This window comes from Danio rerio, chromosome 6, assembly GCF_049306965.1.
Source record: "Danio rerio strain Tuebingen ecotype United States chromosome 6, GRCz12tu, whole genome shotgun sequence".
NCBI lineage: Eukaryota > Metazoa > Chordata > Actinopteri > Cypriniformes > Danionidae > Danio > Danio rerio.
The window spans coordinates 32,622,512-32,647,527 of record NC_133181.1 but is presented as its reverse complement, the minus strand read 5'-3'; the positions used below and the strand labels follow the sequence as shown (position 1 = coordinate 32,647,527).

At 34.2% G+C, this 25,016-nt stretch overlaps 2 protein-coding genes across 51 annotated transcripts in view; one reads left to right on the top strand and one right to left on the bottom strand.

Moving 5' to 3' along the window:
• The window catches only part of lrrc7 (leucine rich repeat containing 7), a 246,823-nt gene extending 232,348 nt beyond the window's left edge, over nucleotides 1-14,475 (top strand). For 17 of the 50 annotated variants that reach the window (XM_073954196.1, XM_073954223.1, XM_073954200.1 and 14 more), the window contains 4 exons: nucleotides 3,090-3,320; nucleotides 6,074-6,166; nucleotides 6,918-6,992; nucleotides 12,236-14,475. In XM_073954196.1, coding sequence (XP_073810297.1) covers nucleotides 3,090-3,320; nucleotides 6,074-6,166; nucleotides 6,918-6,992; nucleotides 12,236-12,343 — 507 coding nt within the window. In that variant the 3' untranslated portion in view covers nucleotides 12,344-14,475. Of the gene's footprint in view, nucleotides 1-3,089; nucleotides 3,321-6,073; nucleotides 6,167-6,917; nucleotides 6,993-12,074 lie in introns of all 50 variants that reach the window. The other 33 variants (XM_073954237.1, XM_073954226.1, XM_073954232.1 and 30 more) reach the window with 3 other exon arrangements.
• A 46-nt stretch (nucleotides 14,476-14,521) lies between these two features.
• On the bottom strand, nucleotides 14,522-23,267 carry lrrc40 (leucine rich repeat containing 40). The gene is given in 15 exon segments (NM_199862.2): nucleotides 14,522-14,971; nucleotides 15,169-15,354; nucleotides 15,770-15,847; nucleotides 16,200-16,310; nucleotides 16,391-16,498; nucleotides 16,583-16,691; nucleotides 17,544-17,589; nucleotides 17,694-17,784; nucleotides 19,309-19,481; nucleotides 19,557-19,699; nucleotides 19,818-19,941; nucleotides 21,596-21,725; nucleotides 21,805-21,878; nucleotides 22,643-22,824; nucleotides 23,093-23,267. Coding segments are annotated over 15 exon segments (1,806 nt in total). The 5' UTR covers nucleotides 23,238-23,267; the 3' UTR covers nucleotides 14,522-14,865.
• Nucleotides 23,268-25,016: the final 1,749 nt, after the last annotated feature.

The following is a 25,016-nucleotide window of genomic DNA, read 5'->3' as shown; positions in this document are numbered from 1 at the left end:
GGCACAAACTGATATGGCTAACAGCTACTCGGATTGACCGTTTACACCAGGGATGTCCAAGATGTCCTGGAGAGTTTAGCTCCAACCCTAATCAAATACACCTCAACCAGCTAATCAAGCTCTTACTAGATGTACTAGAAACTTCCTGGCAGGTGTGTTGAAGCAAGTTGGAAATAAACTCTCCAGGACATTGGTTTACACAGTCAATGTGTGCTTTTCCTAGTGAAGTGGAGCAGATACGCCAATCACAGCACATTTTGTTAGATGACCTTTCAGAGGAATTAGGAAATATGTCAGTCGTTTTCATATTAGCTGAGTAGCTGTATATAATCAAAGTACGGTATATGAAAAAATAACGTGATATTCTACATATGAAGCATGAGCACACATTGCTTTGCATCCTATAAACACAACCAAGCCTTAAAAATACACTCTGGAGCACCCCTTTAAACAATAACTAAATGCACTACAAAATGTTTACACATCTCTTGCATGTAAACGCTTAAGCCTTTCACATGGTAACTCTTGGTTACTACTCTTGAGAACTTTTAAAATTTACTTACTGATACTTTAAGTAATATTTACAACATATACTTTTACACGCACTACATTTTTGTAGCTAATTCTAATTTTACTTGAGGATGAATTTTCAATACTCTTTCCACCACTGCTTTTATTTAATGTATTTATATATTATATTTTTCGATCAAATGAGTGCAGCCTTTGCACAAAACAGTCCTGCATCATCATTCCCTGCTCTCAGGTCTTCAGCAATCATGCTAAAACATTCTCACCTCTAAAATGCACCTTTCTTTCATAAGCCGTGCTCAATAGAAATGATTCATTGCATTTGTCTGGATCTCATTATGGTTTTATTATTTCCACAGTGCATTTTTTGAGACACCCACATGTCTCTACGTATTAAAGCCTGTCATGTTCTACTCTTGAGTTTTCTCTGGCTTAACCTGTTCGCTGCGAGATAGAGGTGTCTGTTGTATCGTGATTGCCATGTTAATTTTTTCAAATGCCAGGGTTAATTACTACCTGCTGTTGTCATTCGTTTCACAAACGCGTGTTCCTTAGCAACCCTAGTCTATCTGTGAATGTCTTTGGGTTGTCGCTCAATATTGTGGAGCATTTTGCTTCTGCTGACAGATTTAGATCTTAGAAAAAGTGTAATGTGCTGAACGTATGTATCAAAATATATTAAACAGGTCCTGTGTAGCTAATTCACACTTTGACAAGAAGGCACTTATGACCCTGCTTGAACTGCTACAGTAAAGGGGTACTTGATTATGATTTCACTTTATAAACTTATGTTAAATGTTGCTGGTTGAGCATACTGTAAATAACATCTGCAAAGTTAAAGGAACACTCCACTTTTTTGCAAATAGGCTCCTTTTAACTCCCCTAGAGTTAAACAGTTGTGTGCTTTAACATTTTAGAATCCATTCAGCCAATCTCAGGGTCTGGTGGGATCACTTTTAGATTAGATTAGCTTAGCTTAGCATTAAGAACATCATTGAATCAGGCTAGACAATTAGCATCTTCCAAAACAGTTTTGATAATTTTATTTAAAGCTTGACTGTTGTATAGTTACATTGTGTACTACAAATGACAGAAAAAAAGGGGGAAAAAGTTGGTATTTTCTAGGTGGACATGACTAGGAACTATATTCAGGTGTATTAATAAAGAAACTTTGCTGCGGTACTATGGATGCAGCAGCAAAATGTTATTATGCAGCACTGTTACATAGTACCTGAGGACTATTGCACAATATTCAATATTACACAATAAGTCAAACTTTAAATATGAAAGTTCTTTTGAAAGCTTTTTTTTTTTTTTTTTTTAGTAAGATGCTTAATGTCTAATCAGATTCAATGATTGATGCTAAGCCAAGCTAAAAATGCTCTCGCCAGACCTGAAGATTGGCTGAATGGATTAATAAAAAAAATGCTAAAACCCAACTGTTCAACTCTAGGGGGGTTGTAAGATGAGCAAAAAAGAATATGATTTTTTTTAGTATATGAATACTACAGTATATAAAGTTAAAATTGAAGCTGTCAATTTTGTAACAATTATTTACTTGTGAAAAGAACTGTATAATGACTTTAATATGCGATTGACTCACCTGACTCGCCTCCAGCCATCTTGCATCTCATAAGGTTTACTGATCTTTGAATCAAATTACAAAATAAAATAAAATAAAATTACCGCTTATGCGAGGTCTATGGGGCTGAGAGTAAATTTGACGTTGAGCATTTTTTTCTTTTTCTGAGTCTTGATAACACCATTGTGGAGTTTTTATCTTATTATTTCAGCAAATAAGACAACAAAAAATTGTTATCAGATTCACTGCACTCTAAGTTTGCCCAACCATGATGCCTTTCGCTACTGAGAAACACGTAAATGTGAAAAGGGTCTACTGACTGCATGATGGAGTCAATAGAATGCAGTTATATAACACTAAAATTTGAGAATGTATTTAGCATGAGTGTATGCGATACCGATTTTACACAACAGTCCAATAAATAAGGTAATAATTTGTTTTAATTTAGATTAAATATTGTCTGTATTTGCTGTTTTGCTAATTAAAGTATTAGCATTAATGCCACATAAAACACGTTCAAAGAGATTCCACAAAACAGCTGTTTACTTTGTTGAAAGATTCAGTCGTTTACAATTCTACTTAGACATTTACTGCCACCTGCTGGTTTGAGTTTCTCTTATTGAGGATAATTTCATTATTTCATGATAAAATTAAATAAATTAAAAACTTAAGACAAATTATTTAAAATAAAGGAATTATTTAAAATATATATAATTTACATTTGTGTGATTTTTAAACCTGTATTAATTTGTTTTGAACAACCAAATATTTTGGAGTCATAACATTTAGATGGAAGTTCATACACATACAATATGTGCAATTTTTAAGATTATTTGATCTCTTCATGCTGTAAACAATTGCATTAAAACTTGTAATCGATTGACAGCCCTATTTAAACTGCACCCCATAAACAAAACCCAGCCTTTGAAAACAGATGATTGACTGCCTCTTTAAACACTTGCCTTATGTTTGCCCATAGCCTGGAGTTCACAATCCCCATCAACAACAGACGATGATGATCACTTCAGCCCCCCCACCCCACCGGACAGCCCGCGACCAGCAGTATGAGGGTGCCATCAACAAGGTGTCCATCCAGCAGTACCAGTCCCCGCTGCCCATGCCCATCACCACCACCAGCCCCCGGCCCCAGAGTGCCCGCTGCTTCATTCAGACTAAAGGCCAGAAGAGCATGGATGGCTTTCCAGAACAGGTACCATTGCACTCGCAGAGTAACATGCAAATGAAATTCAAAGACAACCAGAACACATCCTCTCTGCACTACCAAATAAATTTTAAATAAATATTTCCCAACTGATGTTTAACAGAGCAAGGAAATTTAACAGTATTTCCTCTAATATTTTTTCTTCTGGAGAAAGTCTTATTTGTTTTGTTTTGGATAGAATAAAAGCAGGTTTAAATATTTTGAAACCTCTTTTGAAGTCAATATTATTAGCTCCTTTAGGCAATATATATATTTGATTTTCTGCAGAAGAAACTACTGTTCTATAATGACTTGCCTGATTAAGCCTTTGAATTGCACTTTGAATCTGAATGCTTGTATTTTTAAAAATATCTAATAAAATATTATGTGCTGTCATCATAGCAAAGATAAAATAAATCAGTTGTTAGAAACGAGTTATTAAAACTATTATGTTTAGAAATGTATTGAAAAAAAATCTTCTTTCCATTAAACAGAAATTGGGGGAAAGGGGTTGCTAATATTCAGGAGGGCTAATAATTCTGACTTCAACTGCATATATACAGTTATTTTCCTCCCTGCAAAGGAAAGAGAAATAAATACAATAGAATAAAATATGAAACAAGCTGTGCTTTCAGCATTTTCACTTAAAGAAAAAACACTTTAGCTTCAAAAGTCCTTTAGTCAAGAGCAGTGAGGGATTTTCTCCTTGTTGTTTTATAAATAATGTTGAAAACAGGCGGCAGCAGGAATATAGCGCTGTTACTTTAATGGTTTTGCTTTCACATGTCTTTTGATCCTCAACTTGTTTGTTTACTACACAAATGAGGGTTAATATAAATAATCACTAAACACTGCGTTTTGACACCTATTTGACCATTAAAGCGCTCACATTAAGATGACTTTAGATGTGTGCGCTCTGCTCGTCTCAGTGTGCGAATGAGACCAAATGCTGACCGCATGCTTCTGACACACACACACACACAAGCATGCAGTCTTTAGCGCGTTTAAGAGCAACAAATGTGTACAACTGTAAAGGCGCAGTAAATAATGGAATAATCGTTTATCTCGAACATTGGTTTTACATAATAGTTAGAAGCCAATATCGAAATTTTTTATTAATTGCATAGCAATAATATATATATATATATATATATATATATATATATATATATATATAGAGAGAGAGAGAGAGAGAGAGAGAGAGAGAGAGAGAGAGAGAGACTTGCCAAAATCCATGACCACACACATAGGGCTCTCAAACCTTGAGAAAAAAAATTATTTTGTCTGATGAAACAAAGACTGCACTATTAAGCCTGAATGCTAAGCGTGATGAAAGACACCAGGCGCTGCTCATCACCTGGCCAATGCCATCCCTAAAGTGAAGCATAGTGTCAGCATTCTGCTTTGGGGATGTTTTTCAGCTGCAAGAATCAAGGCAATGATGAATACAGCAATGTAGAGACATTGTTGATAATGCAGCAATCTTTTAACAGGACCTACTGTAAGCACATAGCCAAGATAACAAAGAAGTGGCTACAGAAATACACTGTGAATTTTTTTGAGTGGCCCAGCCATGAACCCTATTAAACATCTCTGAAGAGAACTGAAAATGGCTGTACATCGATGTTCCCCATCCAACCTGATGTAGATTAAAAGATACTGCAAAAGTAATGGGAGAAACCCAGAAGATTTGCCAAGCTTGGTCAACATATTCAACTACTTCAAACTTTAATCAATTCTTTAAAGGCACTTCCAACAAAGTATTGAGCAAAGGCTGTAAATACATATGTAGGTTTTTTTTCTTTTTTTTTTTTACTTCTTTCATGTTGTCATTAAAGTCTTTTATTTTATTTTTGTAGTAATTGGGGAAAATAATAAATGTAATCTATTTTGTAATAAGGCTGTGGCAAAATTTAAAGTGACAAAAAAGTTAATTGTGGTGAATACTTTCTAGGTGCAGTGTATCCCTGATGGGTATAATAAATATCACATGACTAAATACACCACTTTCTATTGGTTACATTTTCTGTCACTATAAACTTGGAAGTAGGGTCTGCAATGCATTCATACGGTTCTCCTACAAGAACAACAGGACCAGTTCAGATTTCTTTCAGCGCAGGACAAAGTTTCTTAATGAAAAAATGAAGCTGTTGGATTCATGATGGGAACAGGCCATTTGATGGTAACCAAATGATCCAAACATTATTTGATCCCCTGTCCCAAGAAAACTGGCAAGAACTGATATAGTATGTTGTTCTTTCATGGATGTTTTAAATGTTATAACATAAAATTCTAATTAATTTCAACTGCATTTAGCCAAGCCAGCAGTTTGTGTTTGTTTTTAGCCAACGTTTGGCTAATAAAATTTTGAATAAATGTAGTTTTTCTTCTTAAAACTACTGTTAATAAATTGTCAAATCCAGTCTGTGTCTTGATAAGAGGAAAATAAATAAATAAAATGAGTGTTTAGCCAACCTTTCATATTAGTGGAAGTTTTAAAGCGAGCTTCTGAAAGCGAGATCTAAATTTAGCAGGATCAGTCAGATCAGGAAGAAAATAATTCTAAGCAGGTAGTGAGTGAACACAAAGTGAATCTTAAGCAGCAGCAGGCAGGATGAATAATAAACAGCCCTGCACAGATTTCTACTTGAAACGATATCTTCATATTTTCAAAGGACATGAACGATGTGTTTTCAAGATGTGCATCCAAACGATCATAAATATAGCCAAACACCAAGATTTGTGTTTTCTGCCGTTGACAGCTCTGTGTGAGAATCGAGAAGAACCCTGGCCTTGGTTTCAGCATCTCAGGGGGAATCAGTGGACAAGGGAACCCCTTCAAGCCCTCGGACATGGTAAGAACACTTCACTCTTAGCCTTAAAGGACACCACACAATGAAATATGCTAATTTCAGCATTTCAGTCTCAGAAATCACATTAAAACGATGCTTTATATAGAACAAAAATCAAAGCCATCTCTCTTTAGTTAGTAACGTGTGTCTCTCTGTCGAGTTCCCATGGAAACATGCGCTACTGCAATGCACAAGCTGACTGCATTACCTTTTAACCTCTTCATGTCTTGCCAAAAATAGTTAGTTAAGCAGTTGACAATACTTTTTTAGAGTCACAAAAGAAACATTATCTGTTTTATGTGTTAGGATCACTACATTGTGTCAAGCTAAAAATGGTGTCAATTTGCATGACAAAAAGTGTACTTCTTTTCCCCCCATAAGGTTTCAGCATAGCATAAAGATTGCGTGTTGTATATTTTTGCTACTGACAAACCTAATCCCTGTGAGCCCTGAAGAAATGTAAAGTTTGGTGGACTCTCAATATGTGGAGCTTAAAATAAGTCTTCACGTGTGCACACATGGCACATACTGATGGGTCCCACATGTAGTTCAGATCCGTATGCTTTATAATCTCTGCCTTGATTTGTCGTTCACTTTGAATCTACTCCATAATTCCATAGATGAAGGTAATTAATTCTAGATTACCACTAACGTTTTGAGGAAAACAGGCCATTCTAAATCCAGATTAAAAGGCAAAGATTCTAAACCATAGTCACCATGTGGTTCCTAACCTCATATCACTTTTGACTTATAGGGTATCTTTGTTACTAGGGTACAGCCTGATGGACCAGCCTCCAACGTTCTTCGACCAGGGGACAAAATTCTGAAGGTAACACAGTTCTCCATCACATTGTCCCATAAGTTGCGACAATGCATCCTCCGCCACACTGCCAGCGGAGGGCTTTGCATGTGGCATTAAATGTGAAGTGTGTATGCGTGTACCGTATGTGAGTGTGTGTCTCAAGTAAGCATGGACTTCTGTTGTTATGTTTGTCCAACTTTGATTGTTATTGTCCTGATTTCAAAGAATATATACATTTGTTAAATTCAATTAACTGGCATGGATGAATATTTTACACTGAATAATTAATTTTAATGCACCTTTATGTATATTTCAAAGTATAATTAATAGGGTAAAATGATCAATCAATACCAACTACCTCAGTTTGCCATGTTAAATCTAATTGTTTGATGCAAATTGAATCTGGTTTATACCAGTGTGGTGAAATATAGGGATGTCCTGATCAGGTTTCTTTGCCCTCAAGTCTGAGTCATTTGATTTTAAGTTTCTACCGAAACCAAAACACAATCCGATACTTCTATAATACATAAAAAAAGAATAAAGAGGAGCGAAGAAATAGATCCAGGATTTCTTATTTAATTCATCCTATAGGTTAACATTCAACAACTGTGTTAACAAACAGCAATTCTGTGAGGTAGCTTGAACAATCATGTAATAAATAATATCAATTCTTCACTTTTGGACTTTAGTGCAACAGTAAATAATAAAAAATCTCTTAAAACAAACAGCACCTCAACTAAAAATACCTAGCAGGCTATCCCAAGTTTACATATCTCACAGTTTGCTATGGCAGTGTTGTCGTTGTCAACTTTATAATAAACTGTGCCACCACATAACTATAGATGTGTTGAAAAAATAATGAGAATAAATATATATACACTTATCCATACATATTTGAGTCCTGAACGTGAGGTAACATCCGATTCCGATAGAGTCTGAAACCGCATAATCGGGCCTGATTTCCAATCACATGATTGGATCTGGACATCCCTAGTGAAATATCTAACTTATCTACCCCCGAAAAACAACTAATTTATACAAGTAATACTGTTTTGCTTCAGTGTCATTTGCTCAAAATACCATTTCTTCTGTTTTTATTATTTTCTTATTTTATTTCTGTGGTGAAAACTATATTTTTAGCAGCTGTTAATCCAGGCTCGTCACATGAACCTTCAAATTTTTTCCCTCCAATTCTTTTAATCATAACTACTACATTACCAACCACCACAATGTTCTCATTTTTTTTAATTATGAAAATGAAGAAAATAACAAAGTTTTCATAACCAGTAGAACAAACACAATCTTAGAATATGAAAATCAACACAAACAAGAATGAAATAAAACGGATATGTAATGAAATGTACAATTATTCAAATAATTTAAAAATTAAAACAATACAATTACTATTACACTGGCTATGTTTTGCTTTACATGCAACCAAATAATCAATTAATTATCTCATTGATTGCTCAAAAAACTTAATGTGAACAGCTTAATATGTGACTGACATCTTGGTTTGGGTTGGACTGGCTGTTTTAGACTTTCTGTAAAACCAACAAAAGCACTGAAAATAAAAACAGAAAGTGTAGTGACATAGAAATGACATTTGGCACGACGAATGAGCTGTTGTTTTTGTAGAATGAAGTGTCATAAATGACTACTCTAAAATTCCTCTTCCACTCATCATCTGTGAAGTGGAATTCAACAATGTCCCATCAGTCCTCAATTCATGCTCTCATCAGGACGCAGCTTATTTTGGATATGGTTGTGGGCTATTTTACTGCTTGATAAATATAATCTGTGTCAACAGATACAGTGCTCAGCGTATAAAAGTAATATTTATATCCATTTCTCAGTGAATACGGGAATATACTGGTGCATTTGAACAGAAGAAGTTTATTAAACGAATATATTTAATAAAATTATATTTTAAGTCACAGAACATCTTTAGAAATGGAAAGATAATACATTTCAATTCATGCAAAATATTGCAAAAAATTACAAACTACAACATTTTAACAGAATTGTATTTATTTTTTGTTTTTTGCTATTTTTGAAAATGTTATTTCATTTTTTTCCGACACATTAATCGGAATGGTTTCACTCCAGTTTAAACCAAAAGTATCCATACAAGCATAGCCAAGTGTCTTTAGTATATTAGTTAGAATTATATTGCAGGCTTGTTGAACCATTTAAAGCTGAAGCTGTTGCTTGGATCTAATTGGCTGGTTACCATTTTAAAATGTAAAATTATTTTCAGGCAACCAGACAAGCATTGACTACTGGACAGTTTCATATCACTATGCTGAATGATTGGAGTTATTTTCACAACCTTTTGAGAAATATTCTGTCAAAAATCTAATCCAAACAAAAGCATCTGAATAAGTTGTGCAAGAAACCAGTGCTATTGAGCACAGACACCTGACAAAGGTCTTGAAATATACCCTTTTCACATTTCCAGGCTTCTCAGCAGTGATAGTCATTATAGAAAACTTGAAAAGCAGTGAATGGGAGGGAACCACAAATAGATTTCTTGCATTCCAATCTGCTTAAATAACAAAAGAAAAACTCCACGATAGTGTTTTCAGAAAATGAAAAAAAAAAAATAAATAGAAAGATAGAAAAAAGTAATGTCCTGCTCACAGACGCTTAGAAACACCTCACATAAGCGTTAACTTTTTTTTTTTTAATATGTTGGAAAGATATAAAGTATAGCTTTACAAATGTACATATTTATAATTAAAAAAAGTCAAGTAAATAAATTTAGGATTCAAGAAGCTGATGAAATGCCATCTCCATCTTATAAAAAGTGTATTTTTAATATTTGACAGTTAGGTTTGATAACCATAGTATAAGCGTAACAATTGACTCCTGTTTGTTGAATTATTAGAAAATAATAATTCAGTGTCACTTGGTTTCATGACAGACTCATTACTTTAGAAGTACATTATTTTCTAATAAATGAATGGTCTGTCGTCAATTATTCATTTCATAAATGTATTTTTACTTAAAATGAAACAGAATAATTCTGAGCACATTTTCTGATTCATGTCTTTTCAGCAAAACAAACCAGCACAAGGGATTTCCTTTTAAAAATATATAATAATGTATTAAAATATATAATATATAAAAACATGATCATTTACAATAAAAGCATCACTATGAACCTTAAAAAACTCTATTGTGAAAGTCTTTCCTATCATATTTTATTAATTTAATATATCCAAGTATTCGTTTATTTAAAAGTTATAATCAAGCTGCATTTACACTGCATAATTCAAGTGACTCAATTCCAGTTTGGCATGTGGCACAGATCGGATATGGCCTACACATGTCTGTGTAAGCAGAAAAAATAAAAAACACATGGATTCCGATTTACTCAAATCAGATTGTGGCCTTGTTCATATGCGGAAATCTATCCGGTATGAATCGGATCTGTGCCCTTTTGTCTAGTGTAAGCAGGTAGATCGGATTTTTACCTGTCAATTCGAGTCACGCATCATTAAAAACCATAGTGAATGATGACTCATTTTGGAACAGACTTCAGTACCAAACCTTAAATCTCATACACAAGGACAAAAAAAGCAAAGTATTTAAGCATGTTACTGAGAGAGAGAGAGAGAGAGACAGAGAGAGAGAGAGACAGAAAACAACATCCGCAACATAACCAATATAACTAGAAAATTTTGCTTACAAACTTTATGGTGTCTTGAGAAAGCCTAGTCTGAAAGTTTGAAGTAGTTGCTAGACTGTTGATTGCTAAGGTGTAACTAGACAGATGCTAAGGTGTTTCAGTGATTGCTAGGCAGTTTCCAGCCTAAATTAACATGTTGTTAGCATGAATTTAGTCTGAATTAGCTTGTTGCTAGTATAATTTTACTGTGGTATGAATAAGCGTGTTGCTAGAACAATTAGTATGTTAGTATGTTTTTAGTATGGATTAGCATATTGTTAGCATGAATTGATATGTTATTAGTTTGTCCAATGTAAAGTGAATGGCAGTTTTTACAATGGAAGTCAATGGGACAGTTGCTAAGGTGCCGTAAGTGGTTGCTAGGGTGTGGCTAGAAAGTTGAAAGGTCATCAGTGATTGGCAGATTGGTAGTCTGGGTTAAATGAGCCCAACCTCAAGTCTATATGACAGTCTGGTGGAAAGTTATGAGGTCAAAAACTTAAGTCAATTGGACTTTTCCGATTTTTCCGGATCAGTTTTCGGAAAACTGGATCAGTTAGAAAAGATATAGCAACTCGAGTCAGACCAGTCTGGAGTAAGTTTGGTGGTTGTAGTATGAATGGTCTAGGAGGAGATGCATAGAGAATTTAGTCTCAGAAGAAGAAGAATACGTTTATGTATTATAACAGTATGTTGGCTTTCTCAAGCCACCATAACTATTATAAAACTGTTGCATACATCACACCATGGACATTACATTAAGATGCCTATTGGTTTAAAAAGGCCTAGAATAGAAGTTGGCAAAATTAGAACTTTTCTGTCATAAATTATAGTAAAACAACTTGTCAAAAAGAATTTTAAAAAATAACTCTGCTTATTAAAAACAGGAATGGAGAAAAAAAAAAGAGTGCTCTTTTATTATCAGCTGTCAGTCAATGGCAGCTCTTTTTTCCTGGTTATTGTGCCTTTGCCATGTGCTGTGTAAATACAGACAATCGGATAAGAGTCACTTTTAAAAAGCTGATGTAAGCAGGTCAGGAATAAAAATATAAATAAAAATCGCATAGTCACAAAATTAGAATTGACCATCAAGATCTGCCGTGTAAATGCAGCCTTACAGAATAGACAAATTTGAGCAGTATTTATATACACTGTAAATGTATTAAGTAACGCTAAATATTTATAAACCACAACAGCAAACTGTGTATATATCCAATTAAATGCACAAATAGAAGAGCCCAGCCAGCATTATCCTAATCTAAATTGCTATTTTACATATTTTGCAAAAAAGAAAGAAAAGAAACTGTGATTGTTGAAGGGCTGTGTCTGGTTTTGTGTTGCTGTCAGTGTCTAAAGAAAGCAGCTCCTTCTCTTTTCCTTCTACAGATCCAGAATGTCTAAAGACCAGTTTCTTTCCACCTTCTCTCCTTTTACAGCATGATGTGGCGTGTGCATCTCTCTTTTCTCTCCCCCTTGATCCTTTTTGAGCGAGGCCTGTTCTCCTGTGCTGCCGTGCCTGTTCCCTCCCTCTATCCACCATTCTCCTGCCTGTCCCGGTTCTTTTTTGTTTACCATGTGCTTCGTTCTTGCATTGCAGGCCAACGGACATAGTTTCTTACACATGGAGCATGAAACCGCAGTGTCTCTTCTGAAGAATTTCCCGAAAACTGTGGACTTGGTAATCTTAAGGGAGAGCACAATATAAATATTTTTATAGCTTATAAAGACTTCTCACCCCGACGGAACACAGGAACTTGTACATCATCTTTTTATCTAGGAAGAATTTTGCCAATTGCTGGACCAATGGCAAATTCCAGTGCCAAATGTACACTAGAGGACATATCTAATAACGTTACATACGGCTTACACATTCTGCACCGACATACATTGGTTGAAATCTTTGGTTGATGTTGTTGATATTCTTTATCTCAGCCTGTGGCTGTGAGTGGGTGCATTTTTTTTTCTTCTTTTTCCTGCTTATTTATATGGCGTATTATTTTGTACCTATTTTTCCTAGCAGCTTTTCGGTTTGAGCATGAAAGCACATCTGCTTTTAAGGACATTTACCCACCATAACACTGCCTCAACTTTGTAAATGCCTTGTGTAAATATATACATTTACAACTCAAATGTGATTAGAGCATAGAATGTGAATGAAAGACACACTGATGACTTTTCTAACACATCCACCAGTTTTTATAACAAATTTAACAAGGGTTACGATTTAGGGAAAACGACAACAACAACAAAAAAGTCCCCTTTTAAATCTTGATGAACGTTCTGTATTTGCACAAATCAGATGACAGAAGATATTTCCCAAGCAATATTTATCCCGTCTTTAGGGTTTTCCTGCAGCACCCTCTATTGGCATTGATGGATTTTTTTATTTTATTTTTATTCATTCGCTAGGTAAAGTACGTATACGTTTCCACGTTTTTCAAATTCTCGCACAGCTTTTGTTTGGTGCCAGGAAAATTCATGCACACAAATTAATGTATAAAAACCTACTTCACATTCTACAGTTTAAATGGGGGGAAAACTAGCTTAATTCCAGTCGCATTGTTGTTGTATGCTGCTTTAAGGTTTTTTAAATCCTTTTTTAAACAGAATAACAAAAGGAATTCCTTTCATAATGAATAAAACGGACTAGATACAGTGTACACATGTAAGGCTTTACTGATTAGAGCATGCTTTCACTCTTAAACTTTTTTTATTAGGATGCTTAATAGGGGTCTTTGTGTTTTGGACAAACTGTTTTGTTTTTTTACATGAAAATCGTTTCATTTCTTTTGGCTTTTTTTATTTGATTTATTTTTTAAACCAGTCATCGTTGTGATAAAACAGTGCCATAAAATCCCTCCCAAAATCCTGGGCATGTATCAAAAATGTTGCTAAAAATGTAGCATTTCGACGAGAGCTGAGCCCGACACAACACACAACAGCCACTGCATTTAGCTTTTGAGAAAGATTATTTCGGATGGACGATGATGATGATGATGCAATTAACTGTTCAAATACTATTGTGAAAGAACATTTGATAATAATAATGATTATTTTTACTAAATGTTTTCAGATGATTTCTAATATATTGATATATAATTAGCTATGCTCAAATTGTTAAATTTTATAAAGAACACAAAACCAATGTATGGACAGAGAGCAAGACTGTGAAGGAAGGAAACACTAGAAACAAATATGTACAATTCTTTCTCAAGTAATAGTGAATTTGTGTCATAAACCTATATATGTATATGAATATACAAATGGTCATTTTTGTATGTGTTTAAAGACCTATTGAATATAAAAAGGTAATATATGGTACTATTCAGTCTAATTGCAGTATTGATGTAAATAATTATGAATGGAGACATTTAAATAATTTATTACGATAGATCGTGAATGTACTTAAAGCTTTCTGCAGTATTAAGACTTACTGAACTTGAATGCCGTTTCATTTTTTGTGCAAAAAGTTATTATATCTAGAAGGAATTATTCGATTTAGTTTCAAAGAATTAGTGACGATTTATCATATCATTTCTTTGCACATGCAAGTTTACTCCTTCCGACTTTTTTTTTTTCTGTATTACCGCAAATATGTAATTGACGACATATATTCTGTGTCTAGAATGCATTTTGCAGATGAAATATGTACATATTTAACAAACACATTTTAGTTAAAAAATTTAAAATGACAAACCTGTATAAAAAGGAGAAGAACGTCCAATGATGTTAATGGAGCCATTTTCGGCTTTGGAGTACAGAATTTTTTCAGTATCTAAGAGGTGTTTTGAATAATGTATCTTTATTGTACAAATAATAAAAATGTCACTATTGTTACTACTGGTCATCCTGTGGTCCTTTACAAACCATTAAACGCTAGAAAGTCTTTCATGTCATCATTTATTTGGTGCTTTTGTAATGAAAAATTGAAACGTTCAAAACCAATTACAAAACTTAAAACAAGCATGTTTTTGTTGTTCAGTTGTTCTCTTAATTTTATTACAAAGAATGCGTTTGGTTTCAAAAGGAAATCATTACAAAATTCATAATTATTTATTTGAAGGGTATAATGGCAGGTCTCATTAATTAAAACAAGTGGAAGAAGATAAATCGTGTCTTTTCATTTTTTTTATATGTATATACGGTCAAGAAGTGCAAATAAAGTGTTATGGCACACAAATTTATAGTTTTTTTTTTTTTCAAAGACGGCTGAATTGTCTTTCATTTTCATGTTGGAATACGACTTCGGAGATACTCAAGGACAGCATCTGTGCCTTTAATAAGGATGGCAGCTCTTGGATTACGGAAAGGATTCCCATCAAGCATTAGAGCCCTAAAGACGAGATGAATCACACGCACAAGTTAAACGAAAACGCTCAAAACCTTCGACATGCTTAGATTAATCTGTTTCCAGAGATTTTGTCCACTTGGAAATACAATTACTTTCCTCATTTAGGTTCAGATAAAATATTTGACTGCATTTTGACTGCAGTGTTTGATAGAATCACAATGAAAAAAAATGTCCCTCACCTCAGACTGGTACAGTTGCCGAGTTCTGGTGGCAATTGCATGATGTCATTGTTGGACAGATCCAGGGTTGACAGCCTACTTAAGGTCTTCATTTGGACAGCATCAATGCCTCCAACTTGATTGCTGCTGATTAAAATGGTTTCTAGGGATGGGATTCGGTACAGCACTTCTGGGAATGACTTAAACCTAAAGATACATACACATAACCATTTAAATCACAGAAAACATCAAAATAGGAGTAATAAACACAATTTGGGCGTGTTCAAACTTGCAGTTCAGTTATTTTGGTTTGACAAAAAAAAGCACTGCTTGCTAGATGAATGATAAATATCAGTTGTGATGTCACATCCAGCTTTTGGTTTGTTCAGTTGTCTTTGGTCAGGGCTGCATTCATATTTCTGTCTCTTAAATTTGTTTGGTGCACACCATGTTTCAGATGGCAGCGTTCACATTTACTTAAATGAAGTGTACCAAGAGAGCAGTTGCACCAAAGATCCTTTTAATCTAACCGGCCTGCCAAGTGTGAAGACACCCTCTCAAACTATTTTAATAGATCTGGACATTTTATGCACAAGGGAAGGATGGTACTGATAAAACTTGCCTATTAAAAGACAAAATAACACTCCGCAGTTTGATTAAGCCTTCCAGCTCCATTGGCAGTGAGATCAGTAGATTGTTCCTAAAGACAAAACATTAGATCAGTATAAATGGTTAATTAGTAAATTATGATAAAACATCACATTTACATCATATCCGTCAAGTGTATTCTCATTTAAATATATTTGCTTAAAATTATTCCACTCTAAACATCCAAATTCTGATTTCTTTTTTTCAATAATTTATTGCATCTTGTGCACAACTAAGATCTACCAGCCACCAGATAAGTTTTCATGTGCAATCTTAACAACAGAACATTAAAGGCTGTGAAATGTTACTGGTGTGACATTTAGAAACAATTGAGAACCACTGAATTTGTAAAATTGCACGTTGAACATTCGAGCTTTAAAAGCACGAAGCAAGTGTAAAATTACCTGAGATCTATATGCATCAGCTGTTTCAAATGACAAAAGTCCGCCGGAATGGTCGTTAGCTTGTTAAACCCAAGATTAATGTCTGCCAGAGTGTCCTTTAAATCCACAATTCTGCAGGAAATGGGAGAATGTTTTATGCTGAGCATTATAAGTGTTCAGTAAATCTCTAAAGCACCTCTAATGTGGCGTACCTGTGTGGAACAGCCGTCAGCTGATTTTTGCTGAAGTTCACATTCGCCACAGGGTTACCATCAACTGCGTCAAACACATCATCCGGAATCGATGCGTCTTGTTTTTCACTAAAGAAAACAGGATTTATTTTTTTAATTAAACATGGAAAAATTCTATACTAAAAAGTCACTTATGAAAATGTTTGTGGTTACCTGTAGTCCAGTGTTTTCAGCGTTTTAATGGCATGTACATTAATTTTAGCTTGACTTGGGAAAGTCATTGCTGTTTTTGGCTCTTCTTTCAAGCCTCCATTAGGTGGCTCTACAATTTAAAACATAGCAAAATTCCACAATGGTAACAAAATGTAGTTATTTTATTTAATTACTTTATTTTTAAATAAAAACAGGTCCAATATAACCACCTCCAATATAAAATTCTATCATTAATTCACCCACACAAATACATTTCAAATCAAATCTTTTTAATTAACCAATAATCTGATGCTTTAAAGTCTGTGTAAACCAGAAGTTGCTGCTGAGTTTTATTTCAGTGTGATGACACATTTCCAACTAAAATCAGAATATTGAATAGGGGGCTGGGTTTTAGTTTTGCACTGTCAGCAAACTGACAGTTGGGGGCATGTGGCTAAGCATATTTCACCCAAGCGATCAAACTGACATCAGAAAAGGACTGCCATTCCAGAGCAGAAGCAAATTGTGAGCTTTTGATGAGTAATTACCAAAACAAACTGCTTTTATGTTCATTAATTTACAGTAAGATTAACAACATGTGCTAGCAAAATAAACATTGCAAATTGAGATTTCATGTTGACTTTAGAGCATTTCAGTCATTCACATGAATTCAAGTCTTGTTAAGTGACATGACTACTTTTTGTGACAGATTGAATATACCATTTTATTCACATACAAACATTGTGAACCATTTTTACAGAAAATTTAGTCAGGGAAGCTCAAGACTAATTGTTTATTGTGATGTGGGAAAGTAAGTGAAGTTCATTCCTCTCGCACAAGCACATTTGAGCTTTCACAAATACCAATGAGGTTTGTTCTCACACCAAGCACTAAGGAATCACAAGGAATCACGATTTTCATATTGGGGTTAGGTTGTATCATATTGAAGAACTCTACAAACATGGCTTGGTTATAGACATACCTTGTACACGACTTCTGAGATATTTTAGGAGTTCACCAGTGCCTTTCTGCAAAGAAGATGGTGTAAAACTTTCTGCTGCACCCCTGAGATTACGGAGAACAAAAATGGACTAAAAAATATTGTTACAGCCGTGATATGTTGAACACTCACAGCCAGGAGATCTCTGCGGATTGCCCTCAGTGGGTTGCCTTCCAAGGACAAAGACTTCAGTTTGGGTAATGTGCCAAGTCCACACGGCAGACTATTTCACAAAAGACAAAGATTTTTATATGAAATTCTTTCTTCTGCAGAATACAATTTGAATAATGTCATAATTACATTCAAAATTATGAATAACAAACAGAAATTTCATTGTTTTTGGATATTATCAGAATAATCATATTCACTTTCCATTTTTTGACTAACCTGTTTTATTCATCCATCCACCTACCTACCTATCAATCCATACAATCAATACTGCATTTTAAACATACTTTTCAAAAATAACGTATTGCAACTTTTTTTTGTTTGCTTGACGTCAATTGTATAATTGCACTAATTATATAATTCAATATGGTATTTTTATAACATTTCAAACAAACACACATTATTTTTCTTGGGCTAGATGTTTTTATAATTAAGGCTTTTATAGTGATTCGTTACGAAACAAGAGAATGAAAATACAATTTTTTATGCTTTTAAACATTCTTTCATTCATTTTCTTTTTAGCTTAGTCCCTTTATTAATCTAGGGTCGCCACAGCGGAATGAACCGCCAACTTATCCAGCACATTTTTTACGCAGCAGATGCCCTTCCAGCTGCAGCCCATCACTAGAAAAATCCATACAAACTCATTCACACACATACACTATGGACAATTTAGCTTACCCAATTTACCTATACCATGTTTTTGGACTTGAGGAGGAAACTGGAGCACCCGGATGAAACTCACGCGAACACGGGGAGAACATGCAAACTCCACACAAAAAATGCCAACTGACCCAGCAAAGGCTCAAACCAGCGACCTTCTTGCTGTGACGATCGTGCTACGCCACTGCGCCACCGTGACACCCCCGGTTAGTAAACATGTCATTTTTATTTAGGGCTATTACAATAATATTTTGAATTATTTCTAAATTACATGATAAAATCTAACTGACTCCCCAATGTGACTTATTTTTATCATTACATTTACAACAATGTGACAGTAGGCATGGGTCAATAAACAGTTTCAAAGTATACCGCGGTTTGGAAAATTCAAAGGATTTGAAACCACCAAAGTTTTCTGTTATATCGTTCCTAAGAAACATGTAAGGTTTGTTTGTTTTGCATGTTTTTCAACAACTAATGTATTTCGTTTTTTTTAGGGCAAGTGTCTTCAGCAGAAAAAAAACTTCTACATTGAAAGCTACTGGTCAAAAATATTTTAAATGCGGGGAAAAGTTGTTGTTTTTTACCCAGAAAAGAACCCAGAGGAAGATTGAAGAAGATTGAAAAGAACTTATTTTGGACCGTAATCACAATGCCATGATATTTGAAACCATTAAACCGTAAGATTTTTATCCAAGGCTATTATACTATTATGTTATACTGTACATAATGAGAACATTTTCACTTTTGGGTTAGCTTTATCTTCAGAATTTACAGTGGCGACCTACAAAAACATAGTGCAATGCTCTCCTGTATTGGATGATGATTTACTACGCCAGTGGAATCTTAAACAGAACGTAACAGCTCCACACTTAGTATTTTACAGTACAGGATACAACAAGCATATGTCTAGCACCTGCTGATGTCATTGTTAGTAAGATCCAGGCGCTCCAGGCCTTGCAGTAGGGTTATTTCCTCAGGAAGGCTCTTCACCTTATTATCTCTGAGCTCCAGCAAACTCAGAGCGTTCAGGTGCTTCAGATGCTCTGCCTCCAATACCTCAATCTGGTTATTTCCACAATGAAGTTCCTTCATATACATCAACAACTTTGTGTTAGACTTTTTCTATACATGACAACCATAACTAATTCTACAGCATTTTACCTTTAGTGTTTTACAGCAGGGCAGTTCAGGCAAATAGCGTAGCTTGTTGTGTCTCAAGTAAAGCTGTTCAAGGGACTCCATCTGAGCCAGGACAGGAGGAATGCTCTCCATCTGGTTTCGGGAACAGTCCAGCATTCTCAGGTCTGAGGTTTAAAAAAAATAAGGTTAAGGTTAAGTCATAATTAGGTTAAGTTTGTTGGTTATTGGGCAAAAAAAATGAGTTACGAGTTACATAGCTAGCCTTTTATGGTTAAAACATACTTTTCATTTGACTGATGGCAGGAGGAAGACTCTTGAGCTTGTTGCAGGACAAATCCAACTTCACAAGATTTTGGAGGTTTGCAAGGCTTTCTGGAATATCTATTAGATGATTGTTGGAAAGATCCTTTGAGAGAGAAGATATTTCATGTAACGTCATTCACAGCATCCTTTATGATTCCTTTAAATTTAACATTAAAATTATTTAAAACACTTCCATTGTTTGGGTCAGTTTTTTGAAAGCAGGAAAATGCATTAAACTGAAAATGACAGTAAATACATGTTTAATGTTATACAGGACTGTAGAGTGTGACCAGTTGTCACATGTGCGACCTAATTTCTCAAGGGTGCGACTAAAATCGATAATTATTATAATAATTATTGAGGGCAAAAATAAATACATTTTTAAAAAGTCTCAGACTGTGGTTCAGTAGACACAAACAAGGAATGCTCATATCGATTCATTTTACCAAACTTTGTCAGATATTTTGGGTTGCATCAACTTAAAAAATGTAGGTTAAACTAGTGCTTTTTACATAAAATGCCAACTGAAAATGCAAATGAAAAATGTAGCTTTATTTTTCTGTCATTTAAAAAAAAAAATGGGTAGAATGTTGGTTAATCATTTACAATTAAATACGGCCTATATCAGTGGCTCTCAAACTGTGGTACACGTACCACTAGCGGTACACAGACTTCCTTCTAGTGGTACACGGAGGAATCGCTGAATAATCAAAGATTTTTTAAAAAAATAGCACACTTTTAAGCCTTTGACGCGTATGATAACACCGATGTGATCAGTAAATTGATTTTAGTAGGCTAAACCTTTTATTTTTTAATGATTGTTATGGATTCTACCATTTGAAGCTAATTTCCTCCCCATATTTTTAACGGTCATTGGGGGCATATCCCGTATTTTTATATCTTATTGTTGACATGTATGGCTTAACAACTTGCTTTTCTGACACACAAAGCCTGCTCTAATGCGCAGTAAGCTGATATAATTTCAAAGATATACAACTAAGTCATATATACATGCAACATCTATTTCAAAATTTATCAAAAAGAGTTTACATATCAATTTGATGACATACAGCTTATATAATGATGTCCGAGGAACATTTCTACTTTTGATTGTTACTTTAAGAACAGTGCCATTTTTAATTCACTTTTAGAAGCACATCTTAAATTGTGTAGTTTCCATGTTCAAACTATTTATAATGTTTAAGGTGGCTGAAACCAATAAATATTCATAATAATAGAAATTTATCTGCCTCGTTTTTCAAGTGTACAGTGTTAAAGCTGCTTAATTAGGCCTGCTACGCTACTGTATTTTAATACTGGTCATTATGGTGGTACTTGGAGACAAATTTTTTCTGAGGTGGTACTTGGTGAAAATAGTTTGAGAACCACAGGCATATATGGGTAGCATTTATTTAACTGCGGTGTTAAATGCACAGGGTTCAAAGTTTTGGGTGCACAAGTGCAACTAATGCAAACAGTTAGTCTAAAGCCCTGTTATACACTGCAAGACTTCATTAAAACTAAACCATCTAACTATGAATGACTTCTGAAGTATCATCTGACAGTAAAAACTGAACTAATCTTTGCTAAAAATTAAGATTAGTCATTACGTAATATATCAAAACAATCATACTGTATTCATACTGTATTTCTGGTGAGTGTACAAAAACCTTCAAAAATATATAAAAGCAAAAAAAAAAGTAAAAATATTTGGAGTTTGCTATTGGTCAGATAGAAATCTTTAATAAATCACTTACAAGGTCATCCAAGTTAACCAGCTGCCCCAGATCTCGAGGAATCTGTTCAATGAGATTCTGTTGCAGATGGAGACATTGCAGGTTTGTGAGTCTCCAGACACCCGAAGGCAATTCTGTCAGTTTATTGTGACTGCAGAAAACATTGAGTATTACGACACACTATAAACATTAACATATCGCTTTGTACATTTTATTATCTCCATCAGTACCTCAATATCAGCTTCTGTAGCTGCTCTAGATCTCCAATAGAATCTGGCAGCGAGCTAAGCTGATTGTCATGGATCTGGGAAAAGGCAGACAGACATAGAAAGAAAATACATTTAGACCATAAAACCCTGAAAATGTTTACTAGTAATTTACTATACAAATTCTACTAGACATCATGAAATGTTTTCAAATTTTATCCTGCGTATTCCTGTGCAACTGAGATCTAAAACATTAAACCAGTCATAAGTGTCAATTTTTACATTTATCTGAGATTTATACATTTATACAAAAAAAAGTTGACTGTATATAAATAAGCTTTTCAATTATGTTATATTAGATCATGACAATATTTGGATGAAATACAATACTTGAAAACCTGGAATCTAAAATATCTAAATACAAAGAAATTTGCCTTTAAAGTTGTCCAAATTAACTAAAATAGACATTACTAATTATACAGTGATTTGTATTATGTTAACAGAACATATACAAAATATATTTTATATTCTAATGTGTTTGACATTAAACATGGATACACACACACACACACACACACACACACACTATACATATATATTTTTTCTTTTTTTTTAATTAAAGGCTAAACAAGAAAAGAGTCATATAAATAAATAAATAAATAAATAAAAAAATAAAAAACAATGAAATGCACCACAATTCATATCTACATATTGGGGAGTCAAAATTGTTAATTACTATTGTAATTTCATTTAATATTTAGTTGTTTACTTTTATTTCATTTTAATAAATAGAATAGAATAGAATAGAATAGAATAGAATAGAATAGAATAGAATAGAATAGAATAGAATAGAGAAACCTACATCAAGGACCACCAGGGCAGGCAGAAGTTTAACATCATCAGGGATGCTCTGGAGTTTGTTGGAGGACAGAAGCAGTTTGGTCAGATCAGTCTGTTCCCACCACCGATCTTCAGCTCCAAAAGAAACATTTTGCTTGGCTTCCTGAGGTGTGTCTAAGTTCAACCTCCATACACTAGCAGGAACTGAACAAATACCATTAATAACAATCACCAAAATATCATGATTACCCCTACAGCATTTATTGTTATTACGGTAAGCCACGACATTTCAAAGTTTAGGAGACAGATGTCTTTCAGAAACATCTTTGGAATTTAAATCACGTCGAAGTCAACGTTTATATCTGCTGAGTGCTATTCCGAGGCCTCAAATGATAGTTACTGTATAAAGTTTAACATTTTGTCACTGAAGCGTGTTTGAAGTGTTGCTCCAGGACTGTTACCGTTACAGTACCTTCGGTTAGACCGCGCCCGGACAGATTGAGCTGCCCGCTCTTTCTAGCAGCTTTCAGTAAGCCATACGGAACAGGACAGTCTTCCTTCTCTTGTCTGAATCCTGCTCTGGAGTCCACGTGTGCTCCTCTTTTAAAACGAGACATCAATGCGATGTTAAAACACCTGTATACTTGAATGAGGTTGTAGTGTTGTGAAGTAAACAATTGTAAACTGCAGCTATAATAAAAGACCCCCAACTTTTAAAATAAAAGTCGCTAGGAAAGAAATTCACCGTTTGACGTAAAATATTCTAATAAAATAGTAACGTTATATTTGGTTTTTGAAAAATATCTTATATAAAATGATACATACACCTTCACGCTATAACAGAATTTTTTGTTGTACATGTATTTTACATTTTAATCGATATTTTTAAAGATTTCTTACAGAATGTTTTAAAAAATATAAATGTATTCACAATTTTATGGAATAATAATAATAATAATAATAATAATAATAATAATAATAATAATAACAATAATAATAAGCTAACAGAACACAAAAGATGATTTAAATCTCAAAACTTCATTGTCATGTGAAGAGGAAATATGGGCAAAAAATGGATGGCCATCACCACCTGTACTAGTATGTGTACCTCACCACCAAGCTTTACAAATAAAAACCCCATTCACTAAGCCAGACAGTTCTGTCCTGTATGTACACTCTTCTCCATTTCTTTCTTTCTTTCTTTCTTTCTTTCTTTCTTTCTTTCTTTCTTTCTTTCTTTCTTTCTTTCTTTCTTTATTCATTGTTCTCAAATTTGATTCCTGGAGGGCCGCAGCTCTGCACAGTTTTGCACCAACCCTAATCAAACACAGCTGATCCAAATAGTCAAGGTGTTCAGAGACTATAAAGCAGTGTGAGTTGGAGGTGGTTGGAGCTAAACTATGCAGAGCTGTGGTCCTCAAGGAATTGAGTTTGAGACTATTTATTTATTTATCAGGAAATTACTGCTCTTTTATCATGCTGTTTTAGGTTGTTGTATTCTTGGAGGCCACAGTCAGTTAGTGAAGAGTGTGTAGAAGAGCATAGGGCTCAACACATAGCCCTGCAGTGTTCCTCAGTTTTACATGTTTCTTTCTGTGCCTAGAAATAGACTCACTGTTGCTGACTTGAGTTGTCCTAGCCTGATCAGCAGATGGTGCTGTTTTATAAGTAACAAAACTTTTATATAAGTAACAAAAGCGCGTCACTTGCTCAAAATAGATAGTTCATTCCTCAAAAGCAAGTATTCTTGTCAATGTCATCAAAATGAAAAGTCATGACACCATTGTTTCAAAACAAATTAGTCAAATGGCTTTGTCATGTTTTCATTATGTCAGTTTACTCTGTGCATTTTTTCAATACAAAAAAGTCAGATTTTGATGACACTTCCTGAAAATGCCCAAGACAGCACTATAGACTATTTGCCTAGCCATTTAAAAACTACTTTAAAGTTAGACATCTCTAAATTTAGTGAGGTATCTGAGTACAAGACACTGAATATATGTTTCACATTTTACTGCATTTGCTCTTTACATTTCTAATTTATTTACAGCATTGTACAAAATAATAAATGCCCCGTTATTTAGAACAAACATAAATTTCCTTTGGGTAGAGCTGTGCACAACTGTATACGATATTGCAGTACATATCAGAACTGAACCTACACAAGTCTGTAAATCATTCATCAAATTGTTCAATTTTTAAGATATTTTCAGGGAAAAAAAGATTTTTTTTTTTTTTTTTATAAAATTTGCTCAACAGATATTGACAAGTAGTTCAAACATTTTTGTATGTTATGACTCAAATAATAAAATGAGGACTATTAATTTTATACGAAATGACTTCAGCTTTGACAAGTTTAGTTAATTTTGACTGACATGACATAAGCAAATGATAAT